The sequence below is a fragment of the Tiliqua scincoides genome, chromosome 12, assembly GCF_035046505.1.
Source record: "Tiliqua scincoides isolate rTilSci1 chromosome 12, rTilSci1.hap2, whole genome shotgun sequence".
Taxonomy (NCBI): domain Eukaryota; kingdom Metazoa; phylum Chordata; class Lepidosauria; order Squamata; family Scincidae; genus Tiliqua; species Tiliqua scincoides.
The window spans coordinates 2,159,909-2,177,914 of record NC_089832.1 but is presented as its reverse complement, the minus strand read 5'-3'; the positions used below and the strand labels follow the sequence as shown (position 1 = coordinate 2,177,914).

Here is an 18,006-nt window from a genome sequence, read left to right as displayed (position 1 = left end):
TTGTGTGCTTTGCCGGCAACTAGATTCCTACAAAACTGACACTTGCCTTCCAGGCCGGGTATTTTTGGCACCTCAATCTCCAAATCGCTCTTCTTCTTCCTCGGAGGCGGAGCAGGCCGGGCAGGGGGTGGCGGCCTGGGAGGAGGGATGCTGGCTGGAGGGGGCGGCCGGGCAGGGCTGGGCTTCTTGGTGCTGGCCACGATGTCTGGCTCCATGGTGAGGTGCCGTGGGGGTTTGGCTGGGGGCACCTCTTCTGCCCCGGAGAAGTCTTTGGTGGGTGAGGAATCCGAGGTCACCTGCTCCACGATGTCTGCCTGCCTAATGCTGGCTGCATCCTCACTCCTGGACCCGTCTTCCAATGCATTGGCTTCTGCTGCTTTCAGCTCCTGCGTCTCACCCGCTATTTCTGTCACTCTATCGGGGGCTTCCCCTTCCTGATGTTCTTGTGCACTGTCATGAGAAAGCAAAGCCTGACCAGACTCCGTTTCATGTGCCACAAATGGGGTCTCCTTTGAAGACGCTTCGTTATGTCCTTGTGACCCTGTTTCAGCAACCAACAGTTCAGGAATGTGCCGAAGGAGGTCTGCTCCAGAAACCCAGGCATTTGCGTGAGACGGGGGGTGGGCCAGGTCCTTTCCCAAAGGGTCATCCTCAAGCCGATGCGCTTTCTGACTTTCTTCTATAATATTGTCAATTATCTAAACAGTAAAGAAATATGCTACATGTTACGTGCAGCACTCTGTGTGCCTAGAGACACAAGTGTGTTACAAAAGGGGTATTTGGGAAAAGTCACACACATCCGTCTGCACGCTTCAGGTCATGGTCTGAGGCCTCGCTCTGTGTCCCTCCTCTCAGTCAAGCACAACTGGCAGGGACCAAGGACAGCCTTTCAACAGCAGCGCCCCAACCACAGAGTTCCCAGGAGGCCCCAACGGGCCAGACACAGTCCAGGGGAGACCCATTTATTCCTATAGGCTTCCAATTGTCTCATGTGTCTCCCTGGCTCTTTTAAAGATGTCTGTTTCTCCTCTGCTCACCTATTCAAGATTGCTCCTTTCAACAGCTTTACAGTTTCCACTCTTTAAGTCACGCTGGCAACCTCGATGGAGGTGGAAGGGCAGGAGATCATTTTTTTTAGATACAGAAAATGTCAGATGCCCCCAGTCCTCCTCATGAACACGTACATGTTAGGCCTAGGTTAGCATGTGGAGCCTGAACCAAACTAAGTCAGTAACGGAGAAGTGGCTAGCAGTTCCTAGCTGCAAGAATGTGAATAAATAAACAAGAATTACAACCCCTTGGAATGTTTAACACCTTAATAGACGGAGAGGCGCCTGATCAAGTGGAATGGAATGCAGCTGTGGATCTCCAGTTGGGTGGGGTAAGATCTAGGAGGGATGTCAACCAGGCCAACTTTAAGAAGGTTCTGTCCTCAAAAGTTTCTGATTGGACAGTCTAAGTAAGTATGAAGTCACCTCAGCACAATTAGTATAAGAAGTATAATAATGAGTGCCCCAAGGGATGTGCATGTTCCTTCTTGGACAGAATTTGGGGGCAACATCCTGCACGCTTGGAGCTCCATTGTCCAACATGAGCACCTGGCCTCATAGGTAGCCTGGAGCTAAAAGATCTACAAGAGTAACTGACCCAGGTGAGAGATGGGGATTAATAGAGATAGCCAGCTAGCTTTATTATTTTATTGCTGAGATGTTTCCTAGATATTTATGCCTCCAGCATTTGCTGCCTTACTGTAACTTTATGTAACCTTATGTACTTAATAAACTAAAACCTCTTTTACTAAGTTGTTTCATTGCCTGTTGGGGACAAAGGTTCAGAATCCTGCCTAGCTGTTCAGCAAGCTACCAAGTGCTCATTGAGGTCTAGTAACTAGAGGACTGAAGCTTTAAATGGAGAAAGAGCTCAGTGCCTGCAAGGGACAGAGTTAAGCCTAGAGGGTCTCAGTGTCCCTGGACTGAGGCACTGGCACATACAGGGTGGTGGCAGTGCTTACTAAGCAGAGGGGCCTTGAGGGCTTTAGGGTTCGAGAACCAAGAACTCTGAGCACCCCAAACGTCCCTAAGTTTACAACACCAGAGAAGGGTTCAGGCAGCATGGAGTTCATCTTTCCCTGCCAAGATCTGGGCAGCAACTAGTACTGCAGCCCTGCAAACTGCTTAGAAATGTCTGCTGGCATGGCATAGAGTGGCCCCACTACAGACTAGGGCTGAACGAAGGGGACATGCTTCAGCAGTCCATTTCAGAGCACAAGGGGCAACTTCTTACACCTGCAAAGCCCCAATCAAGATGAGACCTAGGCGCAGGCCTTCTCCTGCTCCAGCCAGCCTGAGCATCAAGCTCTCCCCTTGCAGGCCCTTTTCCGAGGTGACCAACAACCTGGATCTGAAAAGCTTTCCCCAGGGAGGCTTCTCTAGTACCCAGCCCAGCACCCCTTTTTGCCCTAGGCAAGGCTGAAAGCAGTGCACCCAGGCCATTTAAGGCATTTGGGTTTGCAGATTCTGATTTTGCACTGGCTTCATGCTAAAGTTGTTTTCGTGCTGCTGAACCCCTAATAACATTGGATATTTTACTCCTGTGGATCGTTTTGTTTTTCAAACTGAAGTGAAGTTCTTGGATTCTAAAGCACAGCACAGCAGATTTGCTCCCAATACACGCATTAATTGCCCCAAAGAAAAGAGGAAGGCTGCATTGGGATTTTTGGACACAGCCCATGTTCCGGCCCCTCCCCAGAAAGCACCTGCTCATCCCTGAAGGGAAAAAGAGGGGGGGTAGATTTAATTGGTCTGTCCTACAACTGCAAGAAGGACCCCTGCCTCTTGCTTAGGGGGGAGGGGGATCAAGAAACATACACCTCACTGTCACACTCTGAAAAGCCATTTTTATTGCAGGCAAACCCAAATGCCTCAGGTACGCTGTTCAGGAAATGGAGATCAATGCAGAACAGAATGTTTTTTAAGCTGTATTTGGAAAGAAGAAAATATGAAGTTGAACTTGGCATGCATGGAGGACGACCCAACACTGTGCTCTCTTGTAAATCAAGGCAGGATCAGTGACAGCTGAAGATGAAGAGCATTTAAGCTGCCATAGAGCAATCACAGACTCTGGATTTTAGTGAACCAGCAGCCTTCTTTTGAACCCTTTACTAGAAATCTGCATGAAACCAGCAGGTAATGGATTAATGCCCTTTGAATGGTAAATTATTTCAACCTCAGAACGCAACTTGGCCACCCTGAAACAGAGAAGTTATTCCATTTCCACATATTCAGGAATTGCTTTTGAATGAAATGCCAATAGCTTTTCCTTGAACAGCCACACCTGGGGAGAGCACCAGTGTAGTGACAAAGGGTCTGATGTGCCTAGGATCAAGGGGTGCTGAGGGTGAAATGGCTTCTCGAAGGGGGGTTAAAAACGACTTGGACACACACTTGTTTCAAGCCAAGTAGCAGGGAACAAACCTCCTTGGGGTCATCCTGTTTGATTTTCAGGGTTCTTGCCTCGAACTCGGCCGCCTGCGGCCCATTGTCCAGTTCCTGCAACACAGTGGGAAAGTAGATCTCTTTACAATGGCCTACGACCATCAGTCCCAGGGCAGCAAAACACAACAAAGACATTGCTAAAGGAGGCTTTTGTTTCGTCTTACACTGCCAACTACAGATACAGACTCCTTGCCGAACATATTAAGAAGCAGGCATGACACAAAATTCCTGGACACGCTTGTATGGACAAAGCACAAACCTGGAAGCTGCATTTAGCTAGAAGTGTTTGTTTCCAGTAAGATAGGATGACAGCCTAAATCTTACTGAACACAGTGGACTTACTTTTGAGTAAAATAGCAGTTTTCAAACACCTCTAGCTATCATGGTTATCAATATAAGAGCAGCCCTGTTGGATCAGACCAGCAGCCCGCTGACTCTAGCATCTCGCTTTCCAAAGTGGCTAACCAGATGGTTCTGCACAGTCCACAAACATGAAGGTGACAGCCTGGCCCAGCTGCACACCCTGGCATTTGGTACTCCAAGGTACACTGCTTCAGAAGCTGGAGGTTCCATTCCAAACTACCATGGCCAAGTGCAAAACAGATCTGACAAAAATCTGGAAAACAGCACAGCATCCTCTGGACACATGCCAGGGTTTTCCTCTCTCCTGCCCCTCCACTAAATGTGCACCAACTCCTGGCCTACTTATTAAATGCCAGAGCGTCAGCTGTGCTGTCACTGATGGTAGCAGCAGCCTACTAATTACCTGTGTGGGAAGCGGCGAGGCTGCCTCCCCATGCGCTAAGTTTAGAGCTCGGCTCTCACATCATCTCCAGTTTTTCTCCTCGCAACACTCAGCTCCCTGCTGGCAACAGATGCAGAGAAGGGAGGGGAGCCCAGCTAGGAGGAACACTGCAGTTGTGGCTCACTGAACCCAGGCCCAGGGGCACTGAAGAGTACCTGGACACCACACCCAGCAAGGGCGAAGTCTGCAGAGGATGTTCTTAGCTCTGTGCTTGAGGCCAAACGGAGTGCCCTCCTCAAGGGCACCTGACAAGGAGAATGGGCAAAAAGGAAGGAGGAAACACCTGGCCGATCAGGTTCAGATGGGCAGAAGCCAAGCAGGGCACAGGGATTCTTGGGTGGGTCTCAGTCACAGTATATGGAGTTGGATCCAGGACAGTCAGACCCCTGTTCTGAGAGACAGGATGACAATTGCAATGAGCTGCCTTTACTCCAAGGGGCACAGGGAGGTAGAGGAGGTGAGGGTCCCCAGCCCTGTAAAGTAGGTCAGGGTGAGAGATCATGACTGGCCCCACGTCACCCAACAAGAGTCAAGGCTGAGTGGGGACTTGACCACCCAGAGTGGCATAGTGGGGCTAGAACATACACTTAGGATCAGGAAGGCAGGTCCAAATCGCCTCCCTGCCTCGGCTCTCAGCATGTGACTTGGGGCTAACCATCACTCAACCTTACCTACTCTACCGGATCGTTGTTGAGGATTAAAAAACAATAAACACTGGTCACAATCTCTCACCTGGCTACTTTGTGACAGTGGTGAGGATTTCAATGATGAGTTCAAGGCCAGTCTTACGTAATCTGCTGTTTTCATGCTTTTTAACCAGAAACCCCCAACGGGTTTTACATTTACAAATGGCAATCAACTTAGCCAACCTCAGCAGCCAAGGCCTCATTTATCTTCATCAAGAAGCTCTTACTTAGCAGGACAAAGAGTGCCTTTTGGGGTGAGAATGAGACCCTCCTACTCCTTTGCAAGAATCCCCACAATCTTCAGGTACAAGGAGGTCCACTGGAAAGTGACTGGAGACACCATCAGGACTGGAGACCCCAACAGTGGAGGGTGGTCCACCTTCCCAGTCCCAGTACAAAATGCATAAAAACCTTAAGCATCTTGCATATCTAAAAAAGCCTGACTGCTCCTTTGTCACACTCCTGGGTGTGGAATGGCTGTGAATATATGCACGGCCCAGCTGGGCTTCTTGGCCTGTTCCCGTGTTTCACCAACCTAGGTTTGACAGCAACCTCTCTCTGGAACCAGCAATTCCCCTTAAGACTACTGAGGGCTCTCTTTCTCCTAATAGATCCAAGGGTTGATCTTTTGGAAAGAGGGAACTCTGACCCTGCCTACAGCTCTCCGTGCCACCCTAAGATCAGAACCACCACCCAGGTTTTGCTCTCCTCTCTTACGGAGCTCAGTTCACGAGGTCTGCTTCGGCAATAAACTGAACTGGAACAAAAAGAGAAGATTCTCAGAGAGATGGTCTCCATTTGCCACTGTCTACCCAGGCACTGCAGGTCTAACATCTTCAGAACAAGGCCACCTGGCTGTTCTCTCTCAAAACTAGACTCTGCTGATTGCATTGGACAAACATTTGTACACAGAGACGCACCTGGGGTAGAGGAGGCCCAGCCTTGGTTGGTGACCTGTTAGGGGAAAAGAAAACACACTCAGGCCGGAGCTCAGGAGCCAGTGGAAAAAACAGCAAACAAAATGCAAATCTTTTAACATTTTCAGGGGAATGAGCAACGTAGCCTCCGCACTACCTCTCCCAACCACCTCTCAGCCCTCCCAAGGCACCAGGAAAGATTCTGGGACACAGAATCTGGCATGCACACACACACACTCCAAATTTTGAGACAAAGCTGGCTTCAATCAGATTCCTCATTTGATGCTCGAGTGCCACACAGAAGCACAAATCAGAACAGTGTGGTGTTTGCAGCTCATCTGCAAGAGCAATGTTCAGGGGTTGCCACATCGCTCCAGGAACGACAAGCCCCCAGCAACTCAAGAGCTGGGACTCATTCTGCTTGCCAGGCAACACTGGCACACTTGCTGTGGTGAACAGAAATGTGGAAGACTGATGCACAACTCAGAGAGGAGCAGACCTCACATCCTTACTCTCACTACCTGTCACCCAAAATGCCACAGACTGTTCAGGCAAGGCAGAAGGGAGAATGTCCTCCCTTCCCAAGAGCCTTAGCCAAACCCCACCTGCAATGCATGAGTGTGAGTTTCAGGGCCCAAAAACGCAAGTCTCCAACAAGAATTCCTTCGTCATTTCACTGTTTTGTCACCTGGGCCCGACGCAACATGATCAAAAACATTCAATTAAGGATTCTTTATCATCAAGATGAAAGGGGGAAAGACGTGTGAAGCAATCTGGGTTATTTCTCTTCTCTCAAAACTTATTAGCCGTTCTGTCAGAGGGTGGGTGGGAATTTTAATCTGAAATACAAGGGAAGTGAGATTTGATCCTTGCAAAGCGGTTGCAGCTGCAGCAATTTGTAATCAGTTGTGCAAACCAGTTGCTGCTCCCAACAGTCTCTGTTTTACTAAGCACACACCAGTGTGGAAATCTAGGAGTGGTATCAACCCCCAAGACTCTCTATGAACAATCGGCGGGCATCAAAGACTCTTAAAAGTGTTGCCTGGTAGATAAGAACAATTGGGACTGCCTGTTCTTCAGAGTCAAACATCAGCTGACTATAGTCAAATATGACAGGAAGCCAAGGACGCCACTGGTGGCAACAAACCTGCTGGACTTCATGACAATGCCCTTGGCTGACAAGGGCAGGAAAGATGACAACTTGCCCTCTAGCAGCTGGGGCAAACTTAGCAGCACAAAAGCCTCCTGCTGTTAGCCCCCAGCTCAAACTGAAGGTATCGCCCAATGGGACTTTGAGCAGTTACGGGGGCGGGGGGGAGGTCACTTCCTGGAACTACTCCTGACTCCATCTTGCCTGCTGCAGCAACCAGGAGGTTGTGTTTCCACCCCAGGTGTGATCCAGCTGCTTGCTCCCTGCAAAGGGTAGGATGCGGTCCCAGAAAAACAGTTGTGGTGGATAGAACCGAAGGTGCTGGTTGAAGCAAGACACTGATGCAAGGGAGACATTCAAGCCTGGAGAGCCAACGATAGCAAAGAAGTTTCTCCTGGATTTCTAAGACAGTTCATCGTTTCCAAAAATTTGACAAGGAAATGACAATATTTGAGCTGTCAATTGATCCAGCCAGGCTGCCATCTGACTGGTCAGAAAACCAGGCTTTCACATGGTCCCCCCTCCCTCCCTATGGAGCCTTTGGGAAAAGCCCCATGCTACATCTGACCCTCCTGTCAGAAGCGTGGCTGGTAGAAACACAGGGAGAGGCTTGCTCAGCTGCAGCACCAGCCTATGAAACTCACTCCCCTATGATGCCTGCCTGGCTTCTCCCTTGCTGACCTTCAGAACTTCTGCAAGCATTGCCTTATTTTCACAGGCCGGTAATAGCCATCATCCCTCCAATGTCCCTGCCCTTCTCCCCGGGCTTGTGGCTTTGCTACAACTCTGTACCTTTTTCTGTGGCTCTCATCTTCTGCAATATTGTTTAATCTTTTTATTGCATCAAATTCTTATTGTCTTTTTTGTATGTCGCTTTGAGAGTTGTATTTATTTTCACACACACACACACACACACACACACACACACACACTCTTAACAATAAATAAATAAGTCCCAATGCCAACAGCAATGGGACTATCCCAGTCTTGCAAAGATGGCCAGTTTTTTTTAAGCCCCAAAAATAAAACACTAGGACATGTGTAGCCCTTTGTGGTCCACTGACAGGTCAACTTTCTTCCAATTCAGCTGGTGAAAAGTCACTTGATGGGAGTATGGGAAAGCACTGACAGAATCACTGCTGTACTATGGACCCCAAACTGTAAAACACAAGAGAAGATGAAACTGAGCAGAGTGCCCACCTAGTTAAATCCACACCCAGGTGCCTCAGGCAAGTCTGAGAGCAGGACAGCTCTCACCAGGGATGTTCAAGAATGCACTTGTCACTCTCACACACATGATGGCTCAGATAAAGAGGTCGGGGTTGGAACTAGTCACGTACAGCTCAACGTAGTCAACAATTGTAACTCATAGGCATGGCTAGGTTTGCTCCTTTGTCTAATCCCAAGACTGAAAGGACATTCCAAATACCTCGCAGTAGGGTCTGTGTGACCCGCTTCTCTCACTCCAGACACTGCAGATGGACTGAGGCACAACCCCATGCCTCCTTTTTCCAACTTAAAGGAAGTGACCAGAAAGCAGCCCCACATATGCAAAGTCTCTCTGGCATGCAAAGTCCCTTCCAAGTTTCTAAGCTGAACATTAAGGTGTTTCCAGGCCCCAGAAAACGACTGCATGGGAAGCACCCCACCAAGCACAGCTCGGGGCAGTCAGAACTGGCTGAGTGAGTCTTTCTGGAAACAGCTGCTGACCTCACATGGTTTTCTCCCCACCAAGGCAGATGTGATTCACGAACATGAATCACGCCCTCATCAGATGCTATGGAATTCCTGAAGCCAAAGCAGTGCCCTCTAAGAAGACTGTTTACATGGCCTGGAGCACTCCAGCACTTTCCTTCGGACACAGTCCAGCTGAAGATAGTGACAGCCAGTCTCGCCAACCCAAGTCAGCCCCTGACAAAGGTGGCACAAGGAACCCCCTGCAGGGCATAGTCCTGCCCCAAGACTGCAGAACAGGCCACACCACAACTTCACTGACCAAAGAATTCCACTCGTTTCAATGACAGCCCAGCCCAACTGAAGCCTCTCCAAGCCCCCATCCCTGTGACTGGCACAGCATTGGAGGGCAGGTGAAAAGGGTCTTTCTCTGATCAGGGCTTTGTTCCAGAAGAAGGGTGGGCAGGCAGTGGGGTAGAGAAAGGGCCTGCTTGTATGGGGTTCCCTGCTGTCTCCTTCAGTGGGGGATGGGTAGAGGCATCAGGAAGCAAAGAGGAGAGATGAAAGAAAAATGACAGCGAGAGAAGAGCGAGGAAGGGAACAGGGAGAGCTGGTTCTGGGGTGGTGGCCAATGTTGCTACGTCACCTGCTCCACTGAGGAAGAGACCTTGATAGGATGCAGGAAAGAGGCTGGAGCTGGGAGATCAGAGGGAGGAGGGGTGGCAACTGGGCCTGCAAGGGAGGGAGAGTGAAGCAGGCCAGTTGGAGAAACAGCAGCAGAAGGGAGGGGAGGAGAAGAGCACGTGGAAGTGCGTGTGGGGAAGACGAGAGGAAGAAAACAAGTGTGATCCCATCCCTGCCTCTCCCAGCTGGAGCAGACACACCTGGCACCAAAGCCAGGCAGCCAAAGAGGCTTTTCCAAAACTCAGAAGCCTGAATGTGTTCCACAAACAACTGGAAGGCGACACTGGGGCTCACCTGCTTTGCTTTGTGTTCTGATTTTGTTGTACTAGACAAATGCTTACAAAATACTCTTGTAAGTGACCTCCCTCAGATCGCGGTGCAAGGAAGAGCCATCTGGCATTTATCAAGTACCTGGCCTATCAGCAAAACCCTGAAATTTTGCAAGCGCCAATCTGCTGCCAGCCCTCTCTTCGGTGGACAGTGGCCCACTGGGACATTCCATCCTCCCTTCCCAAGTCCGTCTGCCAACCTTGGGAGCAGTGGCCCACCTGGCATTTCCAATGGAAATGCTGCCACCCAACCCATGCCTGCTGGATGGCATATGGACTGGGGCTATGGCAAATGGACTGGAAAGCAGGAACAGGAACAAGCTGGGAGAGATGGTATGACACAGAAGTGGGGAGGAAAGTGTGGGGCGGGAAGGTCAGGGGCAGGAAAGGAATCAAAGTGGAGCAAAATATGCACCACATTTTAATAAAACAAACATCTCCCAGCCTTCCTCCCAAGAAGTCAGGATGGCACATCTAGACCCACACAACCCACCACCCAGCTTTAGGCCAAGAGTTACTGGCCCAAACTGGGTGGTTGAGTGGAGCAACTTGAACCTAGGTCTCTCCCCATTCTAAACTCAGCGTTCTAACCACTACACCACACAGCTCTTGCCCCAACACTGTTTCAAACCAGTGGCTCAGCTGGCCTTCAGAACTGTTGCCACTGAACCCATTTCTGCCACAGGTGTACACATTTGATCCCTGTTGCATATATGCAACATTGGGCAGAAGCGGCTTAAACTGATTTTGCCTTTTAACTGGGTTTCATGCAGGCTTTGAGTGGTGGGCATTTTCAGGGCAAGGAGCAGAAAATCGGTGGAGAATGGAAAAGGGATGAGAGCAGAAGTGACAGGGTGGGAGAGGACAACGCAGGGAGACAAAAGGAAGCAGGGTGGAAGGAAGATAAGGCAGAGAAGGGAAGGAAGGGAGTCACAAGCGGCAAGGGGGTCAAAAATGCAGGACAGAAGAGAAGGGCAAGCAGAGGGATGGAGGAGGACAGGCCAGATGAGAGACAGAAGTTTCGTGCAGCCAGAGTGGATGTTTCCTTTCAATACATCTTTTCCATAGGGCACCATGTTCCCCCTTTTGCTAGAGGGGAGAATTAAAGGACAAAGAATGGCTGCCCAGCCAGAGGGGCAGCAATTGAGTATAATTAAGTTTTGAAGTCGTATTATGTTTCTCTAGTGCGCACCTGACTCCCCCCCATCTCCCTCAAAAGCAAGGGGGGAGGAAGAATTGGTTGCTGAGATGTCTGGCCAAGGAGGCAGAAACTGAATGCTATCCAAATTAAGATTTTAACTCAGATTTGGTGTGCACCTGACTCCCCCCCCCCATATCTTGCTGAAAGGAAATGGGGGGGTGGGGTGGGAGAAGAAGGGACAAAAAGTTGGTTGAGGATCTGGCTGGCCAAGGAACTAGAATAGCCATTTTCAACCACTGGTTGAAAATAGCCACAGCACACTGGGGTGCTGCGAATGGTCCCCAAGTGTGCTGTGGGAATTTGGGAGAGAATCATTTATCAGTAGGACCATTGGGGGATGTGAGCCCCCACTGACAGCACAGTGTGCCTTGCCAATTGTCAAAGAGCTGACGGAGTGTCTTGACCTTGCCTTGCCAGTGTGCCCCAAGATGAAAAAGACTGAAAACCACTGGAAACCGAATGCAATCCAAATTAATGTTTTAATTCAGATTAGGATTCTCTGGGGTGCACCTGACTCCCTCCCCCTATCTTGCTAAAAGGCAAGGGGGGGGGGAGGAAGAAAGGAGGGATGAAGGAGGGATGAAGACTTGGTTCAAGAGCTGGGATGAAGAGCTGGTGGGCCAAGGAACCAGAAACTGAATTAATAAGATTTTAATTGAGATTAGGATTCTCTGGGGTGCACCTGACTCTTCAACCCACCCACCCCCATCCTGCTAAATGGCAATGTGGACAAAAAGCTGGTTGCAGAGCTGGCTGAGGAACCAGAAACTGAATGCAATCCAAATTAAGGCTTTAATTCAAATTAGGATTCTCTGGGGCACACCCAACACCTCTGTCCTCCCACCTCCCCAAAGAGGCAGGGGGAGGGAAGGAAGGAGGGGTGAAGACTTGGTTCAGGAGCTGGGATGAAGAGCTGGCTGGCCAACTGAATGCAATCCGAATTAAGGTTTCAGGCTGCAAGCCTATCCACACTTACCTGGGTGTAAGCCGCACTCATTACAGTGAGACTTACTTCTGAGCAGGCATGCAGAGGTTGCCATCCTAGTCACACTGACTACAATGGGGCTTGCTTCTGAGTAGGCATGAAAGAGGTTGGGTTCTCAGGCTGCTACCTAGCCACAGCTGTGCAGGAGTGAGCCCCACTCCTAATGGGGCTCTAATGGGGTTACTTCAGAGCAGGCATGCAGAGGATTGGGCTGCAGGGTCGCAATCCTATCCACACTACCTGGGAGTGAGCCCCACCAGCTCTGATGGGGCTGCTTCTGAGCAGGCTGCAATCCTACCCATGCCTACCTGGGAGCAGGCCCAGTGGCTGCAATGGGGCTTGCTTCCGAGTAGACGTGCACAGGACTGAAGCTGCCATTCCGGCTGCGCTTACCCAGGAGCAGGCCCCAGTGACCACGAGGGGGCTACTTCCAAGGAGACATGCCTGGTAGGGGCTCCGAGGCTGCCACTCTGTCCACCCTTGCCCACGAGTAGCCCCTATTGACTCAAATGTGCTTACTCCTGAGTAGACGTGCACAGGGCGGGTTCTGAGGCTGTCATCCTGCCTGCACTTACTCAGGAGTAGCCCCTATTGGCTCTAATGGGCTTACTCCTGAGTAGACATGCACAGGGCAGGCTCTGAGGCTGTCATCCTGCCTGCACTTACTCAGGAGTAGCCCCTATTGGCTCTAATGGGCTTACTCCTGAGTAGACGTGCACAGGGCAGGCTCTGAGGCTGTCATCCTGCCTGCACTTACTCAGGAGTAGCCCCTATTGGCTCCAACGGGCTTACTCCCGAGTAGACGTGCACAGGGCGGGCTCTGCGGCTGTCATCCTGCCTGCACTTACCCGGGAGTAGCCCCTATTGGCTCCAACGGGCTGACTCGCGAGCAGACGCGCACCGGGCGGCGCTGGGGCCGCCACCCTTGCCGGGAGCAGGCCCACTGCCTCTGACGGGCCTGCTCCCGGCGGACGTGAGGGACTTCCTCGGAGGAGGCCCACCGGCCGGGCCGGGCCGTGCTGCCGCGGGCGGGACTCACCGGCGGGGGCTGGCGGCGTGCGGGGCGACGTCCTCGGCGGCGTCGAAGAAGAGCTCCTCGGGGTCCGAGTCGGACGCCATCCTGGCGGCGGGGCTGCGGGCGGGGCCGGCCGGGCAGGGCGAGCGCCAAGTCTCGCGAGAGCCGCGGCGGGGGCGTGGCCGGGCGGGCAGAGCCCCGCCTCCGGCTCCAGGCTCGCGCTACCGGGGCGGTGCTGGGTATGCGCGGCGTATAGATCTCTATAGGTGGACATATAGACAGGTGTATGTAGGTGTTGTGTCTATATATATACATACGCAAACATAGACACACACTGTATATCCATATATACATTATATGCATACATACACACCATATACATACACATATACATACACACACGTGTACAAACACAGGTATATATAGATATATGTGTGTGTCTATACATGTATACATATATACACACATACTCATATACCATATAAACACATAGAAATACACACACACATACATGTATATATAGATATATAGGTATGTATTGGCAACCTTCAGTCTCGAGAGACTCTGGTATCGCGCTCTGAAAGGTGGTTCTGGAACAGCGTCTAGTGTGGCTGAAAAGGCCAATCCGGGAGTGACAATCCCTTCCACACCGGGAGCAAGTGCAGTCTGTCCCTGGTCTGTCTCCCTGGCTATGGGCCTTCCCTCTTTGCCTCTTAGCCTCAGACTGTTGGCCAAGTGTCTCTTCAAACTGGGAAAGGCCATGCTGCACAGCCTGCCTCCAAGCGGGCCGCTCAGAGGCCAGGGTTTCCCACTTGTTGAGGTCCATCCCTAAGGCCTTCAGATCCCTCTTGCAGATGTCCTTGTATCGCAGCTGTGGTCTACCTGTAGGGCGCTTTCCTTGCACGAGTTCTCCATAGAGGAGATCCTTTGGGATCCGCCCATCATCCATTCTCACGACATGACCGAGCCAACGCAGGCGTCTCTGTTTCAGCAGTGAATACATGCTAGGGATTCCAGCACGTTCCAGGACTGTGTTGTTTGGAACTTTGTCCTGCCAGGTGATGCCGAGGATGCGTCGGAGGCAGCGCATGTGGAAAGCGCTCAGTTTCCTCTCCCGTTGTGAGCGAAGAGTCCATGACTCGCTGCAGTACAGAAGTGTACTCAGGACGAAAGCTCTGTAGACCTGGATCTTGGTATGTTCCGTCAGCTTCTTGTTGGACCAGACTCTCTTTGTGAGTCTGGAAAACGTGGTAGCTGCTTTACCGATGCGCTTGTTTAGCTCGGTATCGAGAGAATGAGTGTCGGAGATCGTTGAGCCAAGGTACACAAAGTCATGGACAACCTCCAGTTCATGCTCAGAGATTGTAATGCAGGGAGGTGAGTCCACATCCTGAACCATGACCTGTGTTTTCTTCAAGCTGATTGTCAGTCCAAAATCTTGGCAGGCCTTGCTAAAACGATCCATGAGCTGCTGGAGATCTTTGGCAGAGTGGGTAGTGACAGCTGCATCGTCGGCAAAGAGGAAGTCACGCACACATTTCAGCTGGACTTTGGATTTTGCTCTCAGTCTGGAGAGGTTGAAGAGCTTTCCGTCTGATCTGGTCCGGAGATAGATGCCTTCTGTTGCAGTTCCAAAGGCCTGCTTCAGCAGGACAGCGAAGAAAATCCCAAACAAGGTTGGTGCAAGAACACAGCCCTGCTTCACTCCGCTTCGGATGTCAAAAGGGTCTGATGTGGAGCCATCGAAGACAACAGTGCCCTTCATGTCCTTGTGGAAAGATCTGATGATGCTGAGGAGCCTGGGTGGACATCCAATCTTGGGGAGAATCTTGAAGAGGCCGTCTCTGCTGACCAGGTCGAAAGCCTTTGTGAGATCTATGAAGGCTATAAAGAGTGGCTGTCGTTGTTCCCTGCATTTCTCCTGCAGTTGTCTAAGGGAGAATACCATATCAGTGGTGGACCTGTTGGCTCGGAATCCACACTGCGATTCTGGATAGACGCTCTCTGCAAGTACCTGGAGCCTCTTTAGTACAACTCGGGCAAACAGCTTTCCTACAACGCTAAGGAGAGAGATGCCGCGGTAGTTGTTGCAGTCACCCCTGTCACCTTTGTTCTTGTACAGCGTGATGATGTTTGCATCCCTCATGTCTTGAGGTACTCCACCTTCTCTCCAGCAGAGACAGAGGATTTCATGCAGCTCAGTGACGATGATCTCTTTGCAGCATTTTAGGACTTCAGCAGGGATGCTGTCTTTTCCAGGTGCCTTGCCAAAGGCAAGGGAGTCCAGGGCCACGTGAAGTTCTTCTAGGGTTGGTTCACTGTCAAGCTCTTCCAGCACAGGCAGGCACTCAATGTTGTTCAGTGCTTCTTCGGTGACTACATTTTCTCTGGAATATAGCTCAGAGTAGTGCTGCACCCAGCGTTCCATCTGCTGCGCCCGATCCTGGATGACCTCGCCTGTGGCAGACTTCAGAGGGGCAATTTTCTTCTGTGTTGGACCTAGGGCCTGCTTGATACCATCATACATCCCCTTGATGTTGCCCGTGTCAGCTGCTATCTGTATCTCGGAACAGAGCTGGAGCCAGTAGTCGTTAGCACATCTCCTGGCAGTCTGTTGGACTTTGCTGCGAGCAGTTCGGAGGACCTGCAGGTGGCGCTCACTGGGACAGGCCTTGTATGCTGCTTGAGCTCTCCTCTTTTCCTCAATGACTGGTGTCAACTCCACAGAGTGGGCTTCAAACCAGTCTGCCGCCTTGTTGGTCTTTTTGCCGAATATGGACAAGGCGGTGTTGTAAACGGTATTCTTGAAATGTTCCCATCTGTTGGATGCGTTTGCGTCGGCCGGGCCTGGAAGAGATTCCTCAAGCGCTTGTGCAAATTCCTCCACTTTTCTCTGATCCCGGGTCTTGCTGGTATCAATGCGAGGTCTTCCTTCCTTTTTCGTGTGATACAGTCGCTTTGTTTGCAGTTTCACTCTGCTGCACACCAGGGAGTGGTCAGTGTCGCAGGCAGCACCATGATAACTGCGTGTGATCTTGATGCTGGGAAGGCTGGAGCGTCTGGTGAGGATCAGGTCGAGCTGGTGCCAGTGCTTTGATCTTGGATGTCTCCAAGAGACTCTATGTTGGGGCTTTGTGTTGAAGAACGTGTTGCTGACACAGAGACCGTGATGACAGCAAAACTCTAGCAGGCGTTGGCCATTTTCGTTCATCCTCCCAGTGCCAAACTGACCTAAGCAAGTGGGCCATGAACTGTTATCAGCACCAACTCTAGCATTGAAATCGCCGAGGATGAGCAATGGCTCTTTTACAGGGATTTTCTTGACAGTGGTGGCCAGGTCATCATAGAATTTGTCTTTGGCTTCTGCTAGAGTCGACAGAGTCGGTGCATAAGCACTGATGAGAGTGACAGGTCCTGCTGATGACTGGAGCTGCAGGGACAAAATTCTTTCACTTCCCACAGTAGGTGGGATGATGGATTTCAGCAGGGTATTTCTGACCGCAAAGCCAACGCCATGTTCCCTGGTTTCGTTTGGTGGTTTTCCCTGCCACCAAACGAAAACCAGGGAATATAGGTATATGTGTGTGTAAATGCATGTATACATGTTCGTGTGTCAGTATATGTGTGCGTGTATATATGGATACATGTCCATACATACATGTCCATGTTCCATACAGTCCTGGAACATGCTGGAATCCCTAGCATGTATTCACTGCTGAAACAGAGACGCCTGCGTTGGCTTGGTCATGTCGTGAGAATGGATGATGGCCGGATCCCAAAGGATCTCCTCTATGGAGAACTCGTGCAAGGAAAGCGCCCTACAGGTAGACCACCGCTGCGAGACAAGGACATCTGCAAGAGGGATCTGAAGGCCTTAGGAGTGGACCTCAACAGGTGGGAAACCCTGGCCTCTGAGCAGCCCGCTTGGAGGCAGGCTGTGCAGCATGGCCTTTCCCAGTTTGAAGAGACACTTGGCCAACGGTCTGAGGCAAAGAAGGAAGGCCCATAGCCAGGGAGACAGACCAGGGACAGACTGCACTTGCTCCCAGTGTGGAAGGAACTGTCACTCCTGTATCGGCCTTTTCAGCCACACTAGACGCTGTGCCAGAACCACCTTTCAGAGCGCGATACCAGAGTCTTTCAAGACTGAAGGTTGCCAATACAAAGTAACTATGTACGTGCAAGTGCATATGTGTGTGTATGTGCATATATGGACGTGTGTACATATATACGTGTTTGTGTGTCTAGGTGTTTATACCAGTGTGTACGTGTGTGTTGATGTATTTGTGTGTCTTTGATGCCTTGCAGTGTTTTCGCCACACAAACGCAGGGCTTGGTTTTGCCTGGACCACATGGGCAGAGACGCGGCCCCCAGGCAGGGTGAGCGCCTGGGAGGACATCCCGGACCAGCCTCCCTTTTGCAAGCAGCGGGATCATGACCTTCCCTTGCTGTGAATTTCAAGCGCACAGCACCATCTGGCGGAACAGCCTTCCCTTTAGAGATTGAAATGAGGCCTCCCTGGACAGGCATCCTCAGGCCAATGTGGGGGAGGCAGCAGTTGGAGGCCAGCACTGGCAGCATTCCATGGGGGGGTGGAACTAACAATGGTGCCTGCGCAGAGCTCTTGGAGACGGAGTTCTGGTCTCGTCCATTAAGCTCCTTTTCATGCTTAGAGGAGAAACGTGCATTTTGTGCCGGGCCTGGACACATCAAATCCCTGCCAGTGAGCCACAGTCAAATAAATCCTGGTGTTTTCTGCTCTCCCCATTTCCCATGGGGCCAACGCTGTCACATACTCGGGACTCCAGCCTGGCACAAAGTTTTCCCCTATGCCAGTGTTTCTCAAACTGTGCGTCGGGACCCACTAGGTGGGTCGCGAGCCAATTTCAGGTGGGTCCCCGTTCATTTCAATATTTTATTTTTAATATATTAGACTTGATGCTACCATGGTATGTGACTGCATTTGGGGAAATGTGACAGACCTGGACTTTTAACAAGCTACTTTGTGTATTCTTTGAACACTGATAGTCAATGGGACTTACTCCTGGGTAAGTGTGGGTAGGTT

At 50.9% G+C, this 18,006-nt stretch overlaps 1 protein-coding gene across 1 annotated transcript in view; it reads right to left on the bottom strand.

Annotated features, from left to right (window-relative positions):
* The window catches only part of WDR44 (WD repeat domain 44), a 35,048-nt gene extending 21,979 nt beyond the window's left edge, over positions 1–13,069 (bottom strand). The window contains exons 1-4 of the mRNA XM_066640076.1: positions 12,965–13,069; positions 5,906–5,939; positions 3,474–3,548; positions 47–698 (exon numbers count right to left, since the gene is read on the bottom strand). Coding sequence (XP_066496173.1) covers positions 47–698; positions 3,474–3,548; positions 5,906–5,939; positions 12,965–13,044 — 841 coding nt within the window. The 5' untranslated portion in view covers positions 13,045–13,069. The remainder of the gene's footprint in view (positions 1–46; positions 699–3,473; positions 3,549–5,905; positions 5,940–12,964) is intronic.
* Positions 13,070–18,006: the final 4,937 nt, after the last annotated feature.